The sequence below is a fragment of the Protopterus annectens genome, chromosome 8.part0, assembly GCF_019279795.1.
Source record: "Protopterus annectens isolate FY-2018-M chromosome 8.part0, PAN1.0, whole genome shotgun sequence".
NCBI lineage: Eukaryota > Metazoa > Chordata > Ceratodontiformes > Protopteridae > Protopterus > Protopterus annectens.
The window spans coordinates 1,362,855,147-1,362,877,413 of NC_056741.1; the positions used below are offsets into that span (position 1 = coordinate 1,362,855,147).

The following is a 22,267-nucleotide window of genomic DNA, read 5'->3' on the forward strand; positions in this document are numbered from 1 at the left end:
CATTCCGGCTGTTCAAATGAAGAGCGGGAGCCATTTTGCATCCTTTGGCTGCACTTGCGAGCTGTTGGACTGCTGCATTACATCCCACTTCACTTACAGATTTATTCTGGCTAGCTGGCTTATTATCTTGTGGTGAACAGAAAGGACTGCAGCATTACTTCCCAATTCTGGCTGCATTTATCTTGCCGTGAACAGAAAGGATTGCTGCATTTATCTTGCAAGACGAACTGGTAGAATTCTGCTTCTGCACTCAGTTTATTTTTGACTGCACTCAATGTTATGTTTCCTGTGAGACGAATGGGTAGGATTCTGCTTCTGCACTCAATTTTAGTTTTTCTGGCTGGCTATTATCTTGATTGCACTCAAATGGGAGACGAACGGGTGGGAATCTGTACAGAAATGATTGCTGCATTTATCTTGCTTTTAGTTTTGACTGCACTCAATATTAGGTTTCCTGTGAGACGAACGGGTAGAATTCTGCTTCTGCACTCAGTTTTAGTTTTTCCTGGCTGGCCTTTATCTTGATTGCACTCAAATGCAAAAACGGGGTAGGATTCTGCACAGAAAGGATTGTTGCATTTATCTTGCGAGATGAAGGGCTAGGATTCTGATTCTGCACTCAGGTTTAGTTTTTTTGGCTAGCTATTGATTGCACTCAATGTTAGGTTTTCTGCTTACTATTTCAGAAGGAGAAGTGTGTGTGTGAGTGAGAAAATGCCCCAATTCTAATACACCTGGTGGCTAGAGGTACTCGGGCTCAAACCCTGTACCTTCAGTACAAGGGAAAAAGAGCCTAAAGTCCATAGCCACCACCACTTGTGAATTTATGCCTCATATTTGTATCTGTTCCTCATAAAATCTGTGGTTTTCAGGATTTTTGTGGCAAACCACGGAAGGGTTGAATTCACTAAATAATGACAGACATTTGAACTTCAGACTTCATATTCTTCAGAAAATAAATGGTAACACAAAACCTTTTATTCTAGCAATTTTCTATGTTTATAAGATCAGTATTTGAAATTTGTCCCTATTTTGGGGCTGTATTCCCCCCATTATTGGCTTTGTCCATGTTTTTTGTGCTATGACAGTGATATTTTGGGGCTGTATTCCCCCCATTATTGGCTTTTTTGTCCATGTTTTTTGTGCTATGACTTTGAGTTATGGTGAGACGTGAGAACTGAATGCACTAAATGATAGCCATTTAAGGGCCTGTAATTCAGATACCCTCTAGCTGAAGTGATTGCTAAAAGGAAAGCTGTTTTCCAAGAAAGAAATTTTAAGTCTGCAATAGCAGCTGGCTCGAAAGGAGGTAGAGTGAGTTTCTCCAAAATAAAGTTAAGGTCCCAGGTTGGGGTTGGAGCTCTCCTGGGTGGCCTCAAATTTTAGGCCCCTCTGAGGAACTGCCTGAGCAGTGGATGAGAGAAGAGGGGAGGTTCTGTGTTATAATGAGCTGAAATGGCCGAGGTGTAGATTTTAATGGAGGAAAAAGACAGGCCCTTGTGAGGCATCTCAGTTAAGTACTGTAAAATCTGAGGTAAACTGGGCGCTGCTGTGCTCATGCCTTCAGATTGGTTCCAGGCACAGAATCTTTTCCATTTTCCAGCATAAGATTTTCTAGTACTAGGCCTCTGCCTCTAAAATGATATCCATCACAGGTTTACTGAGGAATGGTAAAGGAGAGATTATGTAATTAGCCAGGCTGCAAGGTTCAGTGTTAGAAGCTGCGGGTGCAGAATCTGGTTCTCCCGCTGAGACAACAGAGAAGGAGTCTGAGGCAGGTGCCATGGGGATAACCGTGGCACACTGCGCAGGAGGGGGTACCAGTGTTGGCGTGGCCAGTCTGGAGCAATCAAAATCATCCTTGGTTTGTCCTGTTTGATTTTTAGTAGTACTTAGGAGAGCAGAGGCAGAGGGGGGAGGCATAGACTGATAGGTTTTTCCAGCTGAAGAACAGAGCATCCACTTTCCAGGTTTGTTTGTGGGGAGTCCTTGTGCAAAATTTATCCAATTGGTAGTTCTGGGGAGAGGCAAACAGGTCTACATCTGGGCTCCCCATTTGCTTGTCAACATGCTGAAAATCCTTGGATCCAGTTTCCACTCGTGTGGGTCCATGAGGTTTCTGCTTAGTCCGTCTGCCAGTGTATTTAATTTTCCTTGCAGGAATTGAGCTTGTAGGTGCACTTGGTAGCTCAAGGCTGTGTTCCACAATGCCACAGCTAGTCTGCAGAGGGAGTAAGAATGTGCAACCCCCTGTTTATGTACCACATAACAGTGGTGTTGTCCATCTTTACCATTAGTTGTCCTGGAAGAATGTGGTCCTTGAAGGCTGTCAGAGCATTCCGTACAGCTAACATTTCTTTTTGATTGATATGCAGGTGCATTTGACTTGGGTTCCATTTTCCCTGAATGCACTTCCCTGCCAAGTGAGCCCCCCATGCATAGTCTGATGCGTCTGTTGTTAGGGTTTGGGCAGCAGGAGGTGGTGTGAAAGGTAGTCCTTTGTTTTGGTGGCAGGCCTCTGCCCACCAAAGGAACTCTAGGCATAGGCAAGGTATGATAGGAATCATTGCTTCTAGATCCTGAGAATGTTGACACCATAGGCTTTTTAGACACCACTGTAGTTTCCTCATATGCAGTCTTGCATATGAATTAGAAGAATGCAGGAGGCCATGAACCCCAAGACTTGCAGTATTTATCTTGGAGATAGCAGGGTTTTCGTGGCCACTTGCTTGAAATATGTTGTCAAATAAATTTGTTTCTCTGGCGTGAGGTAAGCCATCTGGAGAGCTGTATTCAAGCTTGCTCCCAGGAATATAATTTGTTGACAGGGTACCAGGTGTGATTTCTTTTCGTTTATGGTGCACCCCAGACAAGTTAGAACCCTTTGTACAAAGGCCAGATGATTCAAAAGTATGTCCTGGCTTTCTGCCTGAATTAGACAATCATCCAGGTATGGGTATAGGTTCATAGGTAGGTACTAGGCTATTGGCCCTAGGGCCTATATAAGCCTAGCCAAAGGTACCCTGGCTTTCGCCACCCAAGAAAATTATCTTCCTGTGCCACTGTCGAGCAGAGCCAAAGAAGTGATCCCCGGGGTGAATTTCCCATCTCCCATCCAATCATCAAGACTTTTCTTGAACAGTGCTAATGAGGAGCTTTGTTTGATATAGATAGGTAGTTTGTTCCAGAGTATGGGAAGTCTCTGGGACAGGAATCTATTCCTCCAGCATGTTCTGTTTATTGTGGTGACGAGATTTAGGTCCCTAGAGCATGTAGCTTGTAGGGACTGGGATTTCTTTAAGTGGAGCATGTCTAAAAGCTCTGGGTTTGACATAGCTTTGTGCGTTAGGCAGAGATCGCCTCTGAGTAGGTGATATGCAATGGAGTAAAGCTGCAGTTTTTTGAGATGGTCTGCATAGGGCATCTCTTTGAGGCCGGTAATCCTCTTTGTGAGGTATTTCTGTGGCCTTTCCAGTTGTTGTAGATGTCTTGTGACGTACATACCAAAAGGGGCATTGTACTCTATAATGGGTCTAATGAGTGATGAGTAGAGGGGAACAATGACCTCTTTTTTCCTAGATGAGAAACCTTTTGTGATGAGGTGTGCCACATAGAAGGATTTCCTGACTACTGTGGCGATGTGATTATCAAAGGATAGAATACTGTCCACCTGTGTCCCAAGGTCTCTTATCACACTTTCGGTGTTAAGTAGACTACCACCTATGTGGTAGTTCATGGGTACTGAGTTTTTTCCAAAAGGAATGACAATGCACTTTTTGGCATTGAGCTTGAGGCCATGGCTTTGACACCAGGCATCTGTCTCAGCAAGGCACTTTTGTAGGATGTCCACATCTTTTGGAGTTTTGATTATGGCTCCTAGTTTGCAGTCATCTGCGAACTTCGTTAGCCAAAGACCTTCTGTGTTGGCCTGTACTTCAGAGAAGTAGATACCAAACAGGAGAGGACCCAGGACTGAACCCTGTGGTACTCCACTTGCCACTGGTCTGAAGCTGGATTTGGAGTCTGCTACTTTCACAGTGTGGGTTCTGTGAGTGAGCCAGTTGGCAACCCATCTTGTGACATAGGGATTTATACCTAGTTTAGTGAGTTTATCTATAATTCCAGAGTGGGGGATGGTGTCAAAAGCCTTGGCGAGACCTAGATAGGCTGTGTGAACCACCTTACCCTCATCTACGGCTTTGGTGACTGCTTCAAAGAAGTCTATCAGGTTTAGGAGACAGGCTCTGCCTTTTACAAACCTGAACTGGGTGGGGTCCTGAGTTTGGAGATTACCAATATCATTGTTTATAAGTTCCATGATGATACGCTCCATAGCCTTGCAGATCAGGCTAATTGGGCGGTAGTTTCTGGGGTCTGTGGTGGCTCCCCCTTTGTGGAGTGGGATAACTGTCGCTGTGCACCATTCAGTGGGCACATAGCCTGAGGTGAGGCTATGATTGAACATGGTACTTAGGTGGGGTGCCAGTTCATTCTGTAGTTCATGTAGAACACAGCTTGGGATGTCGTCAGGTCCCATGGATGCTGTGTTCTTGGCTTTGGATAGTGTGTTTTTTACCTGTGCAGCCGTGATTACAGGAACTTTGCATTCTTCTGGTATAGAGATGGGCCCTTTAGGGGATGACAGAGGGGTAAAGTTAGCAATGAACCTATCTGCCAGGATGTTGGCAATATCCGTTGGTTCTGTATATTTAGTGCCATTGTGCTGTAACTCAGAGCAGATCTGAGTATCTGAATACTTCTTTGCCTGCAAAATGCAATAACTGGAGCTAGGCACTTTGTGAATACCCTGGGTGCAGTAGATAAGCCAAAGGGCAGTGCAGAGAACTGATAGTGTGTGTAGCCTGCTTTGAAGCGTAGGTATCTTCTGCAAGATTCCCTGATTGGGATGTGCAGGTATGCTTCTTTTAAATCTAGTGTTGCCAACCAGGCATCTTTGCCTAGCATAGGAAGTAATTGGTGAAGAGACGGCATCTTGAATTTTGGAATCTCCAAAAAGGTGTTTAGAGTAGACAGGTCCAGAATAGGACACCATGAATTGTCTTTTCTGGGTACCAGGAAAAGTCTAGAGTAGAAACCTTGTCCCTTTTCCTCTTCTGGTATCAGCTGAACAGCCCCCATGCTTAAGAGAGAGAGTACTTGTTTTTGGGCCTCTGCCCACTGATTTGGGGGTAGGTCCAGCCTCCCACTTGGTGTTGGCAATGTGTGGAAGTGAAATCTGTATCCCTGGGACACTAGATATTTAAAACCCATTTGTCCTGGGTAATGAGTTCCCAATTCTTTGCATTTAGAGCAATCTTTCCCCCCAAAGGGGCAATCAGTTGAGAAGTGCTTGGAAATTTTAAACGGAAGTCATTGAGGGGGGAGTCTTATTACTCCCAGATTGGGAAGTGGAGGCCCCCCCCCCCCCACTGCTTAGTCCTGTCTGTCCCCTGGGACTGAAACCTGGGGGTTTTGCTGTGTCTGGGTTTGGCTTGAGAAGACCTGGAAGGGGCTGGAAAGGACCAACTCTTAGAGGGCCAGTGCCTACTAAATCTAGGAGGTTGAACTAGTAAGAAATCTTTACCAGTTTGCATAGATTTAGTTTTATCTTCCATCTTTTTAAGAACTTCCTCAGCCTTGTTGCCAAACAGGCGGTCCTGATTTAAGGGAGCATCCAACAATTTAGCTTTAACATGATCAGGCAAAGATTGCTCCTTAAGCCAAGCATGCCTTCTGAGCACAGACCCAGTAACAGCAGCCCTGCAAGAGGCCTCTAATGAATCAAAACCACATTGCAAAGTATGTTTTCCAACTTGTTCAGCAGAATGCATTAAACCCTGTAATTCTTTATTTTCCACACAGTCAGGAATCAACATCATTTTCTGTTTAAGCAATCCAATAACATGTTGCTTATACTTAAACATATGAAACTGGCAGTTTAAAGAAATGCAAACCTTCTTGCCCCATCTATCTAGTGCCCTGGAGTCTATCAGAAGGGGTAGGATTTTTATCAGTAGAAAACTTAATGCTCTTGGGCCCCTGTAAAATAGTCTCTGGATCCACAACAGGATTTTTAAAAAGGAACTTGTGTGACTCAGGGACCCTGTAGTATCTGTCAGGTTTTCTGGGAGCAGGAGGCATGGAATCAGGGGCCAAATTAGATTCCGAAAAGGCATCATCAACAAAGTCGAGTACAGGAGGAACAGCTAAAGGCCTATGCTGAGGTAGGAGAAGGAAATCCCTAAGCCTCTTTTTTGAATCAGAAAAATCCTGGCTTGCCCAGTGGAAATGCTCCCTTAGAGTATGTAAGGTTTCCTCAAAAGGATAATCCTCAGGAGGGGAAGCAGAGGGAATGGAGTCCTCTGCATCAGAATCCTCATAAGTAGATAATGGCAAATCCAGATCATCAGAAAACCTAGGCCTCTTGGGGGGGGGGGGGGTTGGCTACCCCTGATTACAGTTATTAGATCTTCAGCCATTCTTATTTATTTTTTAGGCATAGAGGCCTGAGCATGTGGCCTGGGTGTCATTATTTTAGGAATGGTTTGAGATATAGGCCCAAGTAAAGAAGGAGGTGTTGGTTTAATATGCAAGTTCGTAGGCCTGAATACACCCTCAAAAGCCGGTGCTTCCACAGTGGCTCCGGACCCATCCAAGGTAGAGACATCCGTAGGTTCCACAGTTGAAGCATCTCGCGGCATACTGGACTCCGAATGTATCTCAGTAGAGGCCTGAGAATCTGAAGTAGCGGGTATCAGGGGCTGCAAAAGCGCCTCACTGAGTACCGGCGAACTGGCGACTAGCTTAGGAGAAGCATCGTCGGCAGCTTTGGACCTATGCGGTCTGTCTCTGTCTTTATCTTTCCGTTTTTTTGGAATGTCAGTAGTCGGGTGGCTTACCAAAGCCATATCTGGATAATTGAACAGAGTACCAAAATATTTAGAAGTGTAAATAAACTGACGAATAGTTCTTTGTTTAAATAAGGCACAAAACCGACAACGATATATGTCGTGGTCAGGGCCTAAGCAAGGAATGTAGTATGAATGAAAATCTTTACGAGGTATTTGCTTTCCATAAGAAATAATATTATTAACTTTTACTGATATAAAAAAAAAGTTTCCCCAATGGGGTACTTAGCTTAGTTGAAGACTTCGGTTCTGAAACTCGAAAATGAAAATTTCAGGTGTCGACCGACCGGCACTTGCGAACTGCTTCTGCTTCGGGCACCGCACAGCAAGAAAGACTGATGTAATGGCGTCGGCTGCATGCTTTATACCCGACTACCTGATGTCATGGAAGATGAGACAGCAACCGAAGTAGGACCCAAGACTTTGTTAATCAGACCGACTGAGAACTACTGCAAGCAAATAACCCAAATGTGAAAACTGCAATAGTGAAACATGAAGAACATCAGCAGTGGCAAACCCTGCCCTGGCTCTAGAAAACAAAGGCTAATTATAATGCTTTGTGTAAGTGTGAACAGAAGACCATGTGGCAGCCTCCGAAATATCTTTAGTAGGGACACCCCTTAAAAAGGCTGCAAAAGTGGAAGCTGCTCTTGTGGAGTGGGTCCTAACCCCTTGAGGAGGAATCTTGCCATGAAAGGAATAACAGAAAGTAATACAATGTGCAATCACAATTTACAAATTGTTTGCTTAAAATAGCTTTTCCCTGAGCTCCAGGGGCAAAACTGACCAATAACTGTGCTGATTTCCGAAGGTCTTTAGCCCTGTCCAGGTAAAACCTGAGCTGTCTGTGCACATCAAGAGAGAGAATGTAGGATCCTTTCACCTCTATTTTGAGGATTAGGAAAGAAAGTAGGAAGGTGTATGGACTGATTAAGAGTCAGGCTAGAAACCACCTTAGGCATAAAGGAGGGGTTGGTTCTCAGAGAGACCCTATCTGCATGGAAAAGAAAAGGCCCCACAGCCATCAAAGCTTGCAGCTCCAAAACCCTCCTTGCTGAAGTTATAGCCAAGAGGAAGGCAGTCTTCCAAGAGAGAAACTTTAAATCTGCAGTGGCAACTGACTGAAAAGGAGGAAGCGTGAGCTTCTCTAGAACAAAATTAAGATCCCAGGCTGGAGTATGTGCCCTTTTGGGAGGTTTTAAGTTGCAAGCACCTCTGAGAAACATTTTCATCAAGGGATGAGAGAAAATGGGTTGCTCAAAAGAACAATGAGCAGAAATGGCTGAAGCATGGATCTTGATAGAGGAAAAAGAATGTCCACCCTGAAGCAAAACAGCCAGGTATTCCAGGATCGGAGGAAGGGTAGGCTGAGAAGATTCCCCTCTAGCCTGCATCCAATGAGAGAATCTTTCCCAGCTGCCAGCATAGGACGTCTTTGTGCTAGGCCTTCTGGCCTCCCTCAGCACGTTAACCACCTGCTGGGAAAGGGAAGAAGAAAAGGATGGAGTCATACAATGAGCCATACTGCCAAATGGAGAGACTGAAGAGGATGTAGAATGTTTCCCCCTTCCAGAACCAAAAGATCTGACTTCAGAGGAAGATGCCAGAGAGGAAACTGGGAGAGACTGCGAAGCAGTGGATACCAATGCTGTCTGGGCCAGTCTGGAGCTATGAGAATAGTCCTTGGTCGTTCGTCCCTGATCTTCAATAATACTCTGGGAAGAAGAGGAAGATGAGGGAAGGCATAAAACTGACAGCAGCGTCCAAGGGAAGGACAGAGCATCCACTCTCCAGGCTCTGCTGTGATGTTGTCTGGTGCAAAAAAGAGGTAGAAGGTGGTTGTCTAGGGAGGAGAAAAGATCCACTTGAAGAGTACCCCAATGTTGAATGATGCTGTAAAAGACTGCTCTGTTCACAGTTGCCACTCGTGAGGATCCAGGATCTGTCTGCTCAACTGGTCTGCCAAAACATTGAGCCTCCCTGCAAGAAACTGAGCTAAGAGATGCAGGCCCAAGGATGCTGCTATTGACCAGAGATACATACTCTGCCTGCACAGGGGGTAAGAATGAGTCCCTCCCTGATGTATCGCATGACTGTGGTGGTGTCTGTTTTGACGAGCAGAGTTCCTGGAGAAAGAAGATGCTTGGAAGCTAGTAAGGCCTGCTGAACTGCTATCAACTCCTTTAGATTTATGTGCAGGTGCATCTGCTGGGCATTTCAATGCCCATGTAGATTTATGTGCAGGTGCATCTGCTGGACATTTCAATGCCCCTGTATGCATCTGCCATCCAGGTGAGCTTCCCCAGGCATAGTCTAATGCGTATGTGGTAAGAACTTGAGTGGCAGGGGGTGGGTGAAAAGGCATGCCTTTGTTTTGTAGACAGGCTGTTGCCCACCATAGAAACTCTGTCTGCAGACATGGAAGCAGAGGAATTATATCCAGGTCTTGTGTGTTTGTGTTGACACCAAAGGTTCTTGAGGTACCATTGCAATTTCCTCATATGCAGTCTTGCATATGGAATCATGAGAATGCAAGAGGCCATATATCCCAGAGCTTGCAGGTATTTCCTTGCAGGGAGCTGGGACAGGCTTGCCAAATCCTTGAAGTAAACTGAAAGAGTTGCCTGCCTCTCCTGGGTTAGTTATATCATCTGGGCGGCTGTGTTCAGACTCGCTCCCAGGAATGTTATCTCCTTGGATGGCACCATTTTTATTTTTCTTCATTGAGAGCGTTGGGGAATCTGCTTTCCACAGGTAAAACAATTATTAACCTTTTCTGACATTTGTTAAGGCAAGAAAAGAGGATCCCCAATGGGGTACTTAGCTGTAGTTGACTTCAACTTTGTAGTCGGAAACCAAAAAGGTAAACTGCAGACTGGCACTCGTGCAAAAAATGCTTCTGCTTTGGGCTCTGCGGCAAGGAAGACAGAGGAAGTGACATCGGCTGCCTCCTTTTGTATCGGACGTCTTGACGTCCTTTATAACAGACGACAGCCGATGTCATATTTACTTACCTTTGGGATTCTGGCCGATCGAGGGCTGCCGGGAGCCGGGTAATCCATTCGTTAGGACTGCAACAGTGAAACATGATGAACATCTAATTTTTTCGAAGATACTGGAATGTCATGATGTTCCTACTAAAACACTCTAGTTATCCGAGATATGCTTTCAGAAAAAGAAAATTCTTCCAAGGGACAGTTAGAAACACTTTTTGTGAATCAGACTCAGTTTCCCCAAGGAGAAAAAAAGAAAAAAGTTATTTCCTCAAAGTCATGTCAGTGTTCATCACACTTGGAAGCTTCAGAAAAAAATAATTCCTTTTTTTCTTCTACCAGCAGAACCAGAATGAGAGGGGACCAGAGTCTGAATTAAGCACTGAGCTAAGCCCCATAAATCACCACCGCCTAAATTACACAACTGTTTAACTTTCTGCTTCTTTTAACAGAAATTTCCATAGATGCAGACATACTCCTTTCAGGGACATCACCATGGGGAAGCAGGCATCCCAGCCCAGCTAGGCAGACAAGCATTCTCCTCTAGCACCTCTGAGACCGACGAGACTGGTTCTCCCATGCCTGCTAAGGACAACAGCTGCAGAGGACATGTTTGATTCCCAGTTCATGGTGGCTGAAGGGACAATACAAGATAAAACCAAGGAACAGGAGTGGTCTGAGGAACCAGAAATGGCCACAGCAACGTCATCTGTCTGCTGCAGAGATTAATTCAAAGTGTGCTGAAGTGGCCTGTATGGCAATCATCTTCTTTGTGTGGCTGGAGGAAGGAAGAACAGTCGGTACAAAGATGAGCATCAAAAAGTGCTTTCACTCAGAAAACACCACGAGAAACACAACATACACTTTATTTTACATCGATTTACCAGGATAGTCCAACTGGATATATGTCCATTTTCAGCGGCGGCCCGGGGAGAAAAGCTCCAATTAGACAAATTACAAAGATAACATTTAAAAAATATAAAATATAAAAATTACAAAGATAACATTTAAAAAATATAAAATATAAAAAAATATAAAAACATTTACAACAAAGAATAAAAAACAAAGTATGTACAATGCATAATTAATTATTAATACAGCCCTTAAACATACTTTAATATTTTTTTCACAAAAAATTAATAAAACACTACCATAAATGTTTTACATCAAAGTGAAAACTGTAAGCACATTCTTTGAACTGACTGAAAAGTCATGTGACAGTCCAAGAAAAATAAAACAAACTATTGCACTGAAAAGGTAAAGGTTTCAGTCATTGTGGAAGTTTTTTTTTTCCACCAAAGGGAACTTGTGCCAAACAATGGGGAAACACCAGCTGACAGTCAATCCTCAAAAGCCCGCAAGTGGACCACTTTTTGGAGACAGGAAACATTTGCAGGGCTTGGTACCCAGACCACTGATTTTCTACAGCTCTGCTCAAGTTATCAATAGTCTGGGCAAATGGATTGTGCTTTTAAGCTTTGGAAGCTGTCTGGCTGTTATATCCTGTGCAGGATACAATTCAGATAGCTAAGGCTGAAGCAGTGATCAAATGATGAACATAGGCCAAACCTCAGAACCACTTACTGAAAGTGCTGTCTACCCAAAGCAAAATGTAAAAACATACCACATCATAGCTCTCACCAAAGTGTAAAAAGAGCTAATACACATCCATTCCGTCTACTTACACCATCAAGAAGCCCACATCAAAAGAAAGACTCATGACCTGACAAATCAGCATGTAAAACTTTACACAACTATTGTGAAAGATGAAATATGTTAGACTCAGACTAGAATTCCTAGTTTTTCAGTGTCCACAAATATGACTGAAGTAGAGCTTCTTTTCTTTTCCTTTATCCCAATATGGAAGAGCCTCTACTACTGTCATGATAAAAAGAAACTCAGACTGACAGCAACTCATCTAATGCACACTGGTCTACCAGAAGAAAAACAGTGGAAGCAGCCTGCATGTTTCTACAATATGGTTTATTTCTAGGATATCCACCATCTGCCCTGGGTGATGTCATTTAAAGGTTGGGGGTGAACCTGAATAATATTGCTCTCACCACACTGATTTTGAAAGAATGACTAAGAACGGCTAAGAAGAAAACAGACCTGAAGTTTTCCTGAGGGCTTCAACAGAGGAGCAATGGATGAAGGTGTTATGCATGTTTCCTTCAGCACTTGGCTGGTCTCTTTTTCCAAAGAACTTGAACAATGAAGATCTACTGGAAGACAAAGGATACTTATACATCCTCCACACTACAAAAGGCCTTATCCCCCCTTTAGGAATTTTCTTTATCTGTTGAGATGACTAACTAAAAAGCACTTCACCCAAACAGTATGGCACAGTTTAACAAAATAAGGAAAGCTCAAGTCATGCTGTCTTGCAGAGGTAAGAGCCACCACATCCGCAGCATTGTAGGTGTAACAGGCTACGTAAAAATATAGCAAAATTGAAGGTAGGGTTCCTCACTAGTCTCACACCCCCTGAAGTCATAAAGAAGCCTGAAAGGATGTACGTGCCAAATAGTCAGAAGCTTGCAGACTCAAAAATGAAGATGAACTGTGTTCAATTTGTCCAGAAACCTGGCCAGTCATTGGAGTGAGGGTGAGGATTACAAGTGCTATTTTAAGACCTATGTTAGGCAAAAAAGTACTGTTTAGTTTGAAAATTCTTGTTAGAAGAAATATTGACTCAAGAAGTGGCCTTTACAAATGATCAGTTGTAGGGATGCTCAAAGGACCCAAGTAGAGTATTTCTTGACAGCAAGCATGCAAGATAGCTTGAGAAAATTCTACAACAGTGGTATAAACCTGGGCTCTTCCTCTTTCTCTCGCACTCAAGAGTTAGGATGCTTTTGAGGGCAGTTAAACAGTTCGGTCACATACAGGGACGGCACAGACCCCAGACAACCTAGGCTTGGCTAATAGTCTGAGCACATGAGCCACTAAAATAGCAGTTAATGGCTACAGTAAGCCTATGCATCCCAGGGACAGAAACTCTGGCTTGTTGCACCACACCTGCTAGGTGAAGGCCAGAGGTCTGTAGAAGATGTCTTCACATGAAGTATAAAGCACTCGTGGCTTGACAAACGGCAGTACACAGTGAAAATGGGAACTGGCAAGAGCATGTAAACTTGCTCTTACCATAGGGCCTACACACCATAGTAAGCCCATGCTTCACTAACAGATCCCCGTCTCAGTCAAAGCTATGGGGAGTAGGATTAAAAATTCCTCCCCCAACAGGGTGGCTGCTACTGGCTAGCCAGCTTTTGCCCCACTACAGCAGCTATCAATCACTATAAAGAAACTGAAGGTTGACTGGTTACTAAAAAAGAGAAGAAAGAATATTTTTAAGGGGAGAGACAATAAAGATGGTATTTAAGGTATTTTTCAAGAGCCTTTGAGTTTTGTCAAAAGGGATAACTTAAGGAGATCTAACAGAAGATCTCCTAAAGTTACCCCTCTAACTTCCTCAAACAAATGCAGATGATTCCGATGGAGAAGGCTTCTGCCCATCTGGTGTATGTGGGCTTAATCTTGCACTCACTTCCAAGCTAGGTGATGGCACTGCAAAAGCTGCATTAAAAAAAGCATTCACAGTGTCTACCAGGTGAAATAAAGTACAGTTTTGTACCTACCATAAATGTAGATGTCCGATAGGTATGCATCTGCAGACCTTACATATGGGTTTGTCCTGCCTCAGGCAGCCCTTCGGTCAGCCGGATTCCAAAGTCTGGGTCCGGCGTCGGCTGATGCCCTTTTCCCCGACGTCAGAGCACCTGGGGTATAAAAGCATCAGCCGACGCCATCTTCCTCAGTTTTTCTTGCCCCAGATGCCAGGTGCCCTCTAATGAAGGCTAAATTTGGAGAGATGCAAAAAATTCCAAACATGCACAGTAATATAAAACAAATACACCATAATAGATAACCCCAGCTAGCTAGAAGAGGGATAAATACTCAAGTAATACCACAGAGGGGTAGGAGGGAGGGAAAACCTGACTGCAGATGCATACCTATCGGACATCTACATTTATGGTAGGTACAAAACTGTACTATGTCCTTCAAGGATGCATCTGCAGTCCTTACATATGGGTAGAATACCATAGCCAAGCTGGGGGTGGTAGGACCTAAGAAAAGGATGGTGTAGCTAAAATACCCTGCAGGACTGCAGTAGCAAAGCCTGCTCTGGATCTGGAATATAAAGGTAAGTTGTAATGCTTGGAAAATGTATGCACGGAGCTCCATGTAGCAGCTTCTAAGATGTCCTTTGTAGCCACCCCTCTTAAGAAGGCTGTGGAGGTGGCTGTGGCTCTGGTGGAATAAGGTCTAATGTTGGCTGGCACAGATTTGCCATGAAAAGAGTAACAGAATCGAATGCAATTCCCTATCCATTTTGAAATTGTCTGTTTGGAAATTGCTTTTCCTTGTACCCCAGCAGCATATGCTACAAAAAGCTGGTCAGTTTTCCTGTAAGTCTTAGTTCTGTCCAAGTAGTAGCGCAACTGTCTGTGAATGTCCAGGGTATGAAGAAGTTTCTCTCCTTTATTTTGTGGATTTGGAAAGAAGGTAGGCAGGTGAATAGCTTGGTTCAGTGAGACCCTGGATACCACCTTTGGCATGAATGAATGATTGGTTCTCAATGAGACTCTGTCCTGATGAAAAGTAAGAAATGGTTGTACTGCCATGAGGGCCTGTAACTCAGATACTCTTCTTGCTGAGGTTATGGCCAGAAGGAAAGCAGTCTTCCAAGACAGGTACTGTAGTTCTGCAGATGCTGCTGGTTCAAAGGGAGGTTGACTTAATTTTTCCAACATGAAGTTAAGGTCCCATGTAGGCACTGGTGGTTTCCTTGGAGGGTTGATGTTTTTTATCCCTCTTAGAAACTGCTTTAGCAGCGGATGAGAAAATACAGGTGGATCAGTGTTGTACTCTGCTGAAATTGCTGAAGCATGAATTTTTATGGAAGAGTAAGAAAGGCCATTATGGAGCATTTCTGCCAAGTATTCCAGGATATGTTGAATGCTCATTACTGTCGGATCTTGGCCCTTTGTGGAGTTCCAAGTGTGAAATCTTTTCCATTTTGCTGAATATGCCTTCCTTGTGGAAGGCCGCCGAGCTTCCTTGATGATATCCTTTACCCTTTTGGATAGTTTATCCAGGCGAGGAGTCAAGGTATTTTCCAGGCTGTCAGCTGCAAGGTTTTTAGGCTGGAGTGCAGAGTTTTGTAATTGTGCTGTGTCAGAAGAAGTGGCCATTGTGGGTAGAGGCCACGGTTTCGTGAGTGACAAGCTCCTTAACAGTGGGTACCAGTTTTGTCTTGGCCAGTCCGGAGCTATCAGAATCACCTTTGGTTGTTCTGTTCTGATCTTCAGTAAGACCTTGGTCATTAACGGAAGAGGTGGAAATGCATATACTATTAGAGTATTCCAGCTGAAAGTTCACTTTCCATGCTTGTGGGTGGTATGTCCTTGTGCAGAATTTCTTCAGTTGATGGTTGTGGTGGGAGGCAAAAAGATTTATGTCCGGCGTTCCCCATGCTTGTGTTATTTGAAGAAAGGTGTCTGGGTGCAGCATCCATTCATGTGGATCCATGATGTTTCTGCTTAGGCTGTCCGCCAGTACATTGTCTTTGCCTGGTACAAACTGGGATTGCAGCTCTATATTGAGCTTTAGGGAAAGTTAACAAAGATTCATTGCCAGCCTGCAAAGCGGGTAAGAATGGGTACCTCCTTGCTTGTTTATGTACCACATAACTGTGGTATTGTCTGTCTTTATTAGCAGGTGGCCTTGATGTAGGAAGTGCTTGAAGGCCTCGATTGAATGTATCACTGCCAGCATTTCCTTTTGGTTTATAACGAAATTCTGTTTGTGTCCACTGTCCTTGAATGCATCTGCCCTCCATGTGCGCTCCCCATCCATGGTCTGAGGCGTCCGTTGTAATGGTTTGGCTGATATTTGGTTTGCTGAAAGGCAGACCCATGTTTGACTGGCTTGCTTGAGCCCACCACAGAAATTCCTTTTGAAGGCATGGAATAAGGGGGATCAAAGCTTCTAGGCTGTGACTGTGTTGAGACCATAGACTCCTTAGGTATCATTGTAGTTTCCTCATATGCAGCCTTGCTTGTGGAATCAGAAGAATGCAAGATGCCATGAAACCCAGGGCCTGCAGGATTTTCCTTGCAGTCAGTTGGGTTTGTTTTGTCAGGTTTCTGAAATAATCCGGTAGTTGTTCTTGTTTTTCTTCTGTGAGAAAAGCCATTTGGGTGGTTGTATCTAGTTTTGCACTCAGAAAAGTTATTCTTTGGGATGGAACAAGTCTTGATTTCTGAATGTTGACTGTGTATCCCAAAGCCTAAAGTAGGCGGATGGCATACAAGTGTTTTACCAATGTTTGTTGGCTGTCCGCTTGTATAAGGCAGTCGTCCAGGTATGGGTATATTTGAATCCCCTGAAGTCTGCAATGTGCAATTACTGATGCCAGGCATTTCGTGAATACTCTGGGCGCAGTAGATAAGCCAAAGGGCAATGCTGAGAATTGATAATGCTCTGAACCTGCAAGAAATCTGAGGTGTCTTCTGCAACTTTGTCTGATATGGACATGCCGGTATGCCTCCTTGAGGTCTAGAGTTACCAGCCAGGACCCCTTGCCCAGCATGGGAAGGAGTTGCTGTAAGGTCAGCATTTTGAATTTTGGCACAATGAGGTGAGTATTTAGTGCGGACAAGTCCAGAATAGGCCTCCATTGCTTTTCTTTTCTTGGGACAAGGAATAGTCTGGAGTAAAATCCTTGGCCTTGTTCTATGAGAGGAACCTTTTCTATTGCTTTCATTTGCAGTAGGTTGGAAATTTGCTTGATAGCCTCTGTCCTTTGATTCGGTGGCAGATTTGGCATGCCTTGTCTTTTTGGTAATGTATGAAAATGGAATCTGTATCCTTTGTCTATTATTTGCAGTATCCATTTGTCCCTTGTAATAATGTGCCAATTTTCTGAGAATAAAGATAGCTTTCCGCCCAAAGGTGCTTCCAACTGAGCCCTGGTTGGCAGGGTCAGATTCAAGTCATTGAGTTTGTCCTTGTGCAGTAGGTGTAGGTCCTGCACTACCTCTTTGGTTAGGAGGCTGCCATTGACATCCCTCTGCAGGAGCCTCTAGCTTGTCCTCTACCTCTGGCATGCCTATTTTTGCCTCTTTGAAATCTGTCTGTGTCTGGAAAGGACCAATTCTTAGAAGGCCAATTTCTGCTGAATCTTGGTGGTTGGACCTGGAGAAAATCTTTGACTGTCTGTACTGACTTAGCCTTTTCCTCAAATTTCTTTAAGACCTCTTGAGCCGTGGAACCAAATAACTTTTGTTTTTCCAGGGGTGCATCCAGAAGCTTTGCTTTAACATGATCTGGCAGTGTTTGTTCCTTCAGCCAAGCATGTCTACGTATGACTGCACCTGTCATTGCTGACCTACATGAAGCTTCCAATGCATCATAACCACACAGTAAAAAATGGTTGCTAACCTGCTGGGAGTTATGCACCAGATCCTGAAGTGCCTTGCGATCTAGGGGTTCAGGAGAGGATAGTTTTTTATGCAAGTCATCTAACAGATATTCTTGATACTGTATCATATGGAATTGACAATTCAATGCTCTCATAGAAAGAGTGGAAGAAGTGTACACTTTTTTACCCCATCTCTCTAAGGCCCTGGATTCCCTTTCAGAAGGAAGTGGGTTCTTAGTAGTGGAGGTTGCAACCCCTTTAGGCCCCTGGGAAATAGTTTCTGGGTCAGCTAAGTGGCCCTTGTAAAGGAATAGATGTGTGTCCGGGACCCTGTGGTACCTGTCAGGTTTGGCAGGAGCCAGAGGGAGGGAGTCTGGGGAAATACTAGACTCGGAGTACACATCCTCTATGACATTTAAAACAGGAGGAATAGCCAAAGGTCTATGCTGAGGCAAATGCAAAAAAGTCCTTAACCTTTTCCTGGAATCAGAGAATTCCTGGCCCTGCCATTTAAAATGCTCTCTCATGGAGTGAAGGGTCTCCCCAAAAGACAACTCCTCAGGGGGGGAGGCCGAGGGAATAGATTCCTCTGCATCAGAATCCTCGTAGGCCATTTAAAAAAAAAAAAAAAAAGAATCCTCGTAGGCCGGAAAGGCCTCCTCCTGGTAATCTGAAAGGGCAGAGTCATCTGAGGCCTCATCAGAGGACTGGGGATCTGTCTGCTCAACCCTGGGCCTTTTGTCTGGAGGAGGTTGAGAGCCCCTGTCTGGGTGTGGCTGAGAGCCCCTGATTAAGGAGATAAGGTCCTCAGCTAAGCTTAAAATTTGTGAACCTGTAGAAGATCCCTGAGGAATAGCCTTGGGAGGGAGAGATTTTGGCTGTTTAGCAGCTTTAGCACGAGTAAAAGCCTTAATGGACATGGATACAGGAGGCCTGGCTGCCCCACATGCTGGGGTAGTTTTGTACACAGAAATGGTGTCTGATATCTCCGGAGCACCGGTTTCAGAAGGTAATTCTAAGACCGACCCAGTGGAAGCCTCCGGTACCAGAGGTACCGGTTGTGCGGTGTTGTCGGTCGGAATCGGTAGAGATTCGGTTTCAGCAGAGACCGAGACACTAGCGGTAGGCCTGGGTGTGGAGTCGGCCGGAACCGCGGACCGCGTGTGTCGGTCCTTCTCCTTACGTTTTTTGGGTAAATGAGCTGTCGGAAGCTCGGACGGCATTTTATAACAGTAAATACGCCCAAAATATTCCTCTGCAAACTCTGCCCGACGCCTAAGAGTGCGTCTATTGAAGGAAGCACAGGCTGTACAGGCCGAGACGTCGTGGTCTGGGCCTAGGCAAGGTAAGCAGTAAGAGTGGAAATCCTTATGAGGTATTTGTTTCCCACATTTTAAACAATTATTAACTTTAACCGTTTGATCTGACATCGGCTGAGGCAAAAAAGAGTCCCCAACGGGGTACTTAGCTTTTTTGAAGACTTCGGTAGCTGAAATCACAGGAGCTGGCCGACCGGCACTTGCGAACTGCTTCTGGCACCGTGCGGCAAGAAAGACTGAGGAAGATGGCGTCGGCTGACGCTTTTATACCCCAGGCGCTCTGACGTCGGGGAAAAGGGCGACTTCAGCCGACGCCGGACCCAGACTTTGGAATCCAGCCGACCGAAGGGCTGCCTGAGGCAGGACAACCCATATGTAAGGACTGCAGATGCATCCTTGAAGGACATCTAGAAACTCATGCGGGGGTGGGGGTAGAAGTGACCACTGAAAGGTTAAATGCTGTAATGAATAACTGCAACTGAATGCTGTCTTCATAGCCACTCAACCATCCCTTTAGGTGGCGGACAATTTTTTAAATTCAGTACGGCAAGAGGGAAAGCTGAAAGCCAAACATCAATAGTGGGCAGAGTAGGGCCTATGAGAACTATTTTAATCCCTGCCAGGTTAATTGTCTCAGACCCAAAGGAGATGAATCCCAAAGGCTAGAGTTCAAAATTATGGGGGCTGACTGACATTTACCTTACCAGCTAAACAGAAACAAAAATGTAAGCTCTATAAAGACACCCAAGACTTGCTGTACCAGGCAAGCATGGATACAGTTAAAATCACTATTACACAATCTGCCACTTGAAGAACCAACTTAAAATCCAAAATAAGTGAACAGGAAAGAAAAATAGCAGACATCTGAATTATCAAGAATTTCTCACAGGCTGTCATCAATGCTGTCTTGCCACGCACAAATCAGAATGACTTGGTACTGGCTCATAGGCAGGGAAGCAGGAGGGAAGCAAAGGACAGATATGCTGCTAAAATGACACTAATGGCAACAAAAATAATGCTGTCAAGCTACAAGAGAAGTGTGACCCATGAAATAAAATATAGTAGTATGCTACTGTAAAAGAAATCAGAATGAGTGCTTATGAGACAAATCAAATATCAAGTTGAAGTTCTGAAATTTTAATGCATTTTCATTCAGTAGCAGCCCCCCAGTCTCCCCTTTAAAACTTACTTCTTTTGGGAAGCATATAGTTCTTCATCTGATGGATCCAGCACATCATTGATATTCAGCTCTACACCAATATCATCACTTTTTTTCATCTTCCTAGCTGGTTTGGGCTCCTTCTCTTCATCCTTTGCTGACTTGGAGGTTCCTTCCTGACCTTTCCCATCTTCTCCTTTCCCATCTTCTCCTTTTCCTGCATCCTGAAACACATCACTGACATTAAATACAAATATACATCTTCTAGACCAGGAATCTCACACTCAAATGACCATAAGGGCTGCATAAGGATTAGTATACGTAGATGAGGGCTGTGCGACATTTCAAGGTGATTACTTTTTATGAAATTATAAACAAAAGTAAATCTAAATGTAAAAACATCCGTCGTTATAAATCCAAAATTAAAAAAAATCACTGTTTTGTTTTTTTTTTTGAAAACTTACTGTGTGACTGGAATGTACCCCTTCTAGAAGGGTACACCACCTCTGCCTGCAAATTCACAAACAGCAACAATAATGTAGTTCACCTTACTGCTCTTACAGACATACACTGCCCCCCCCCCCTTAGGACAGTCATATCAATCATAACAGTGATCATGTAACGGTTCTTTACTTTCACACAAAACCACCCCCCCACCAAAAAAATCACTTTGTGTACATTTCTGATTTCTAATTGGGAAGGGAAAGAAAGATGCAATAGACACAGTAGTTTAGCTTCCTGCTACACTGCACACACTACTCTGCCTGCAAAATGGTACCAATGATCATTTAGCAATGCTCTAATTAGACAACCAACATGCCTCTTCATGCCAAAGTTAATGTCTGTAAACCCCTGCTGATGACAAATTGTGAAGTGCAAGAAAGATTGCATAACAACAATCTATTTCAACTTACTGCTCTCAGCCATATATGCAACTTGCCCCATCCTAAAACCATATCAATGACTGTGTCTCTCTGGTCATGTAACTGTGCTATCTTGCACATACAGAATGCCCTCGCCCCCAAAAATACAGCTGCTTTTGGTGTTCAGTTCCAGGACTGGACTGCAAAGATGGATAGCGCAGTGGTGCAGCGGTAGTGTTGTCACCTCACAGCAAGAGGTTCTCCGGTTTGATTCTCGGCTGGAGTGCCTTCTGTGTGGAGTCTGCATGTCCTCCCTGCATTTGTGTGGGTTTCCTCCAGTTGCTCCAGTTTCCTCCCATGTTACAAAGACATGCGTCTGGAGCATTTCTCCTCAGGCCTCAGCTGAAAATTATCTTCTTTCCAAGTTGGACCTTCCCGGTTAACAAATGTTAAATAAATAAATAAAATGTTGAAATAATGGCCACAGTAATATATTTCGATTTGCTGTGCTCCTTCACAGTCACACACCCCACCCAATCACTGTAATTAAAAAAAAATGAAGGGTCACTGCCTAAAAAATATAGCTTGTGACCCATCAGTAAAAATAAGAAAAGAAAAAAGCATCCCTTAAGATGACTGCTCTTTAAATACAATTAGTAATACAAGTATGAATTTATGCTTAAAATTTCATTGAGCAGTGTGTAAAAGTATCTTTTCCTTACATCACAATGACTTTTCAGAACTAAAATGTGAAATACCTCAGTGCGTGTGGCAAATGGGAGGCACACTTTATGGCCCATGCCCTTGGTTTTGGATAAGTACCTTACAGGCATTTGTAACAGTAGACAAAAAACATACTGCAGTCCAAAACAAGTGTTCAGGTTTCAGGTGATTTATAGATATTCAAGTCTCTGGAAGCTAAAACTACTCAAAATTGAGGCATATACCTAATAATAATCTTGCCACCAAGAGTGATATTTAAGTAACTAATATGTTTACTGGGATATGCGTGAATGGACGCACCTTCGTTGAAGGCTGTGCGTTAGGGCTGGCAACTCAGCACGTAAAAATCAACTGCCAATCATTAGCAGACCGGAGTTCCGCTGTGGCGACCCCTAACCGGGAAAAGCCGAAAGACACAACAACAACTGGTAGCAGAAGGGAGAGATTTACTTCCATTGCAGTTCCTCTACATTAGCATGGAGTCTGTTACATTTGAAAATCTTTATACAACTTCCTAATGGCGCGAACAAGCAATCAGTATGAGGTTTAAGAACATATTCAGGCAACATCAAAGAAAGAAGTCTGTTACAGCCAGTATCATTAGCCAATACAAACTTACTATACTTAAATTAAAAAAGGAGAAACAATAGGGATGCAGCCCAATGATGGTTAGTGCAATATTAAATATATGCTGATCCCAGAAGGCAATGGAACACTGCAAAATTAACCTAAACAGTGCTAATTGTACAACAGTGTGTTAACACCTGCTGCACTGAAAGGTAGACCACACACAAAGCTTTTGTTTTACTGTAC

General features: G+C 43.9%; 1 protein-coding gene across 1 annotated transcript in view; it reads right to left on the reverse strand.

Moving 5' to 3' along the window:
• The window catches only part of HYOU1 (hypoxia up-regulated 1), a 1,290,196-nt gene that overhangs the window by 186,288 nt on the left and 1,081,641 nt on the right, over positions 1-22,267 (reverse strand). The window contains exon 17 of the mRNA XM_044079444.1: positions 19,899-20,092. Coding sequence (XP_043935379.1) covers positions 19,899-20,092 — 194 coding nt within the window. The remainder of the gene's footprint in view (positions 1-19,898; positions 20,093-22,267) is intronic.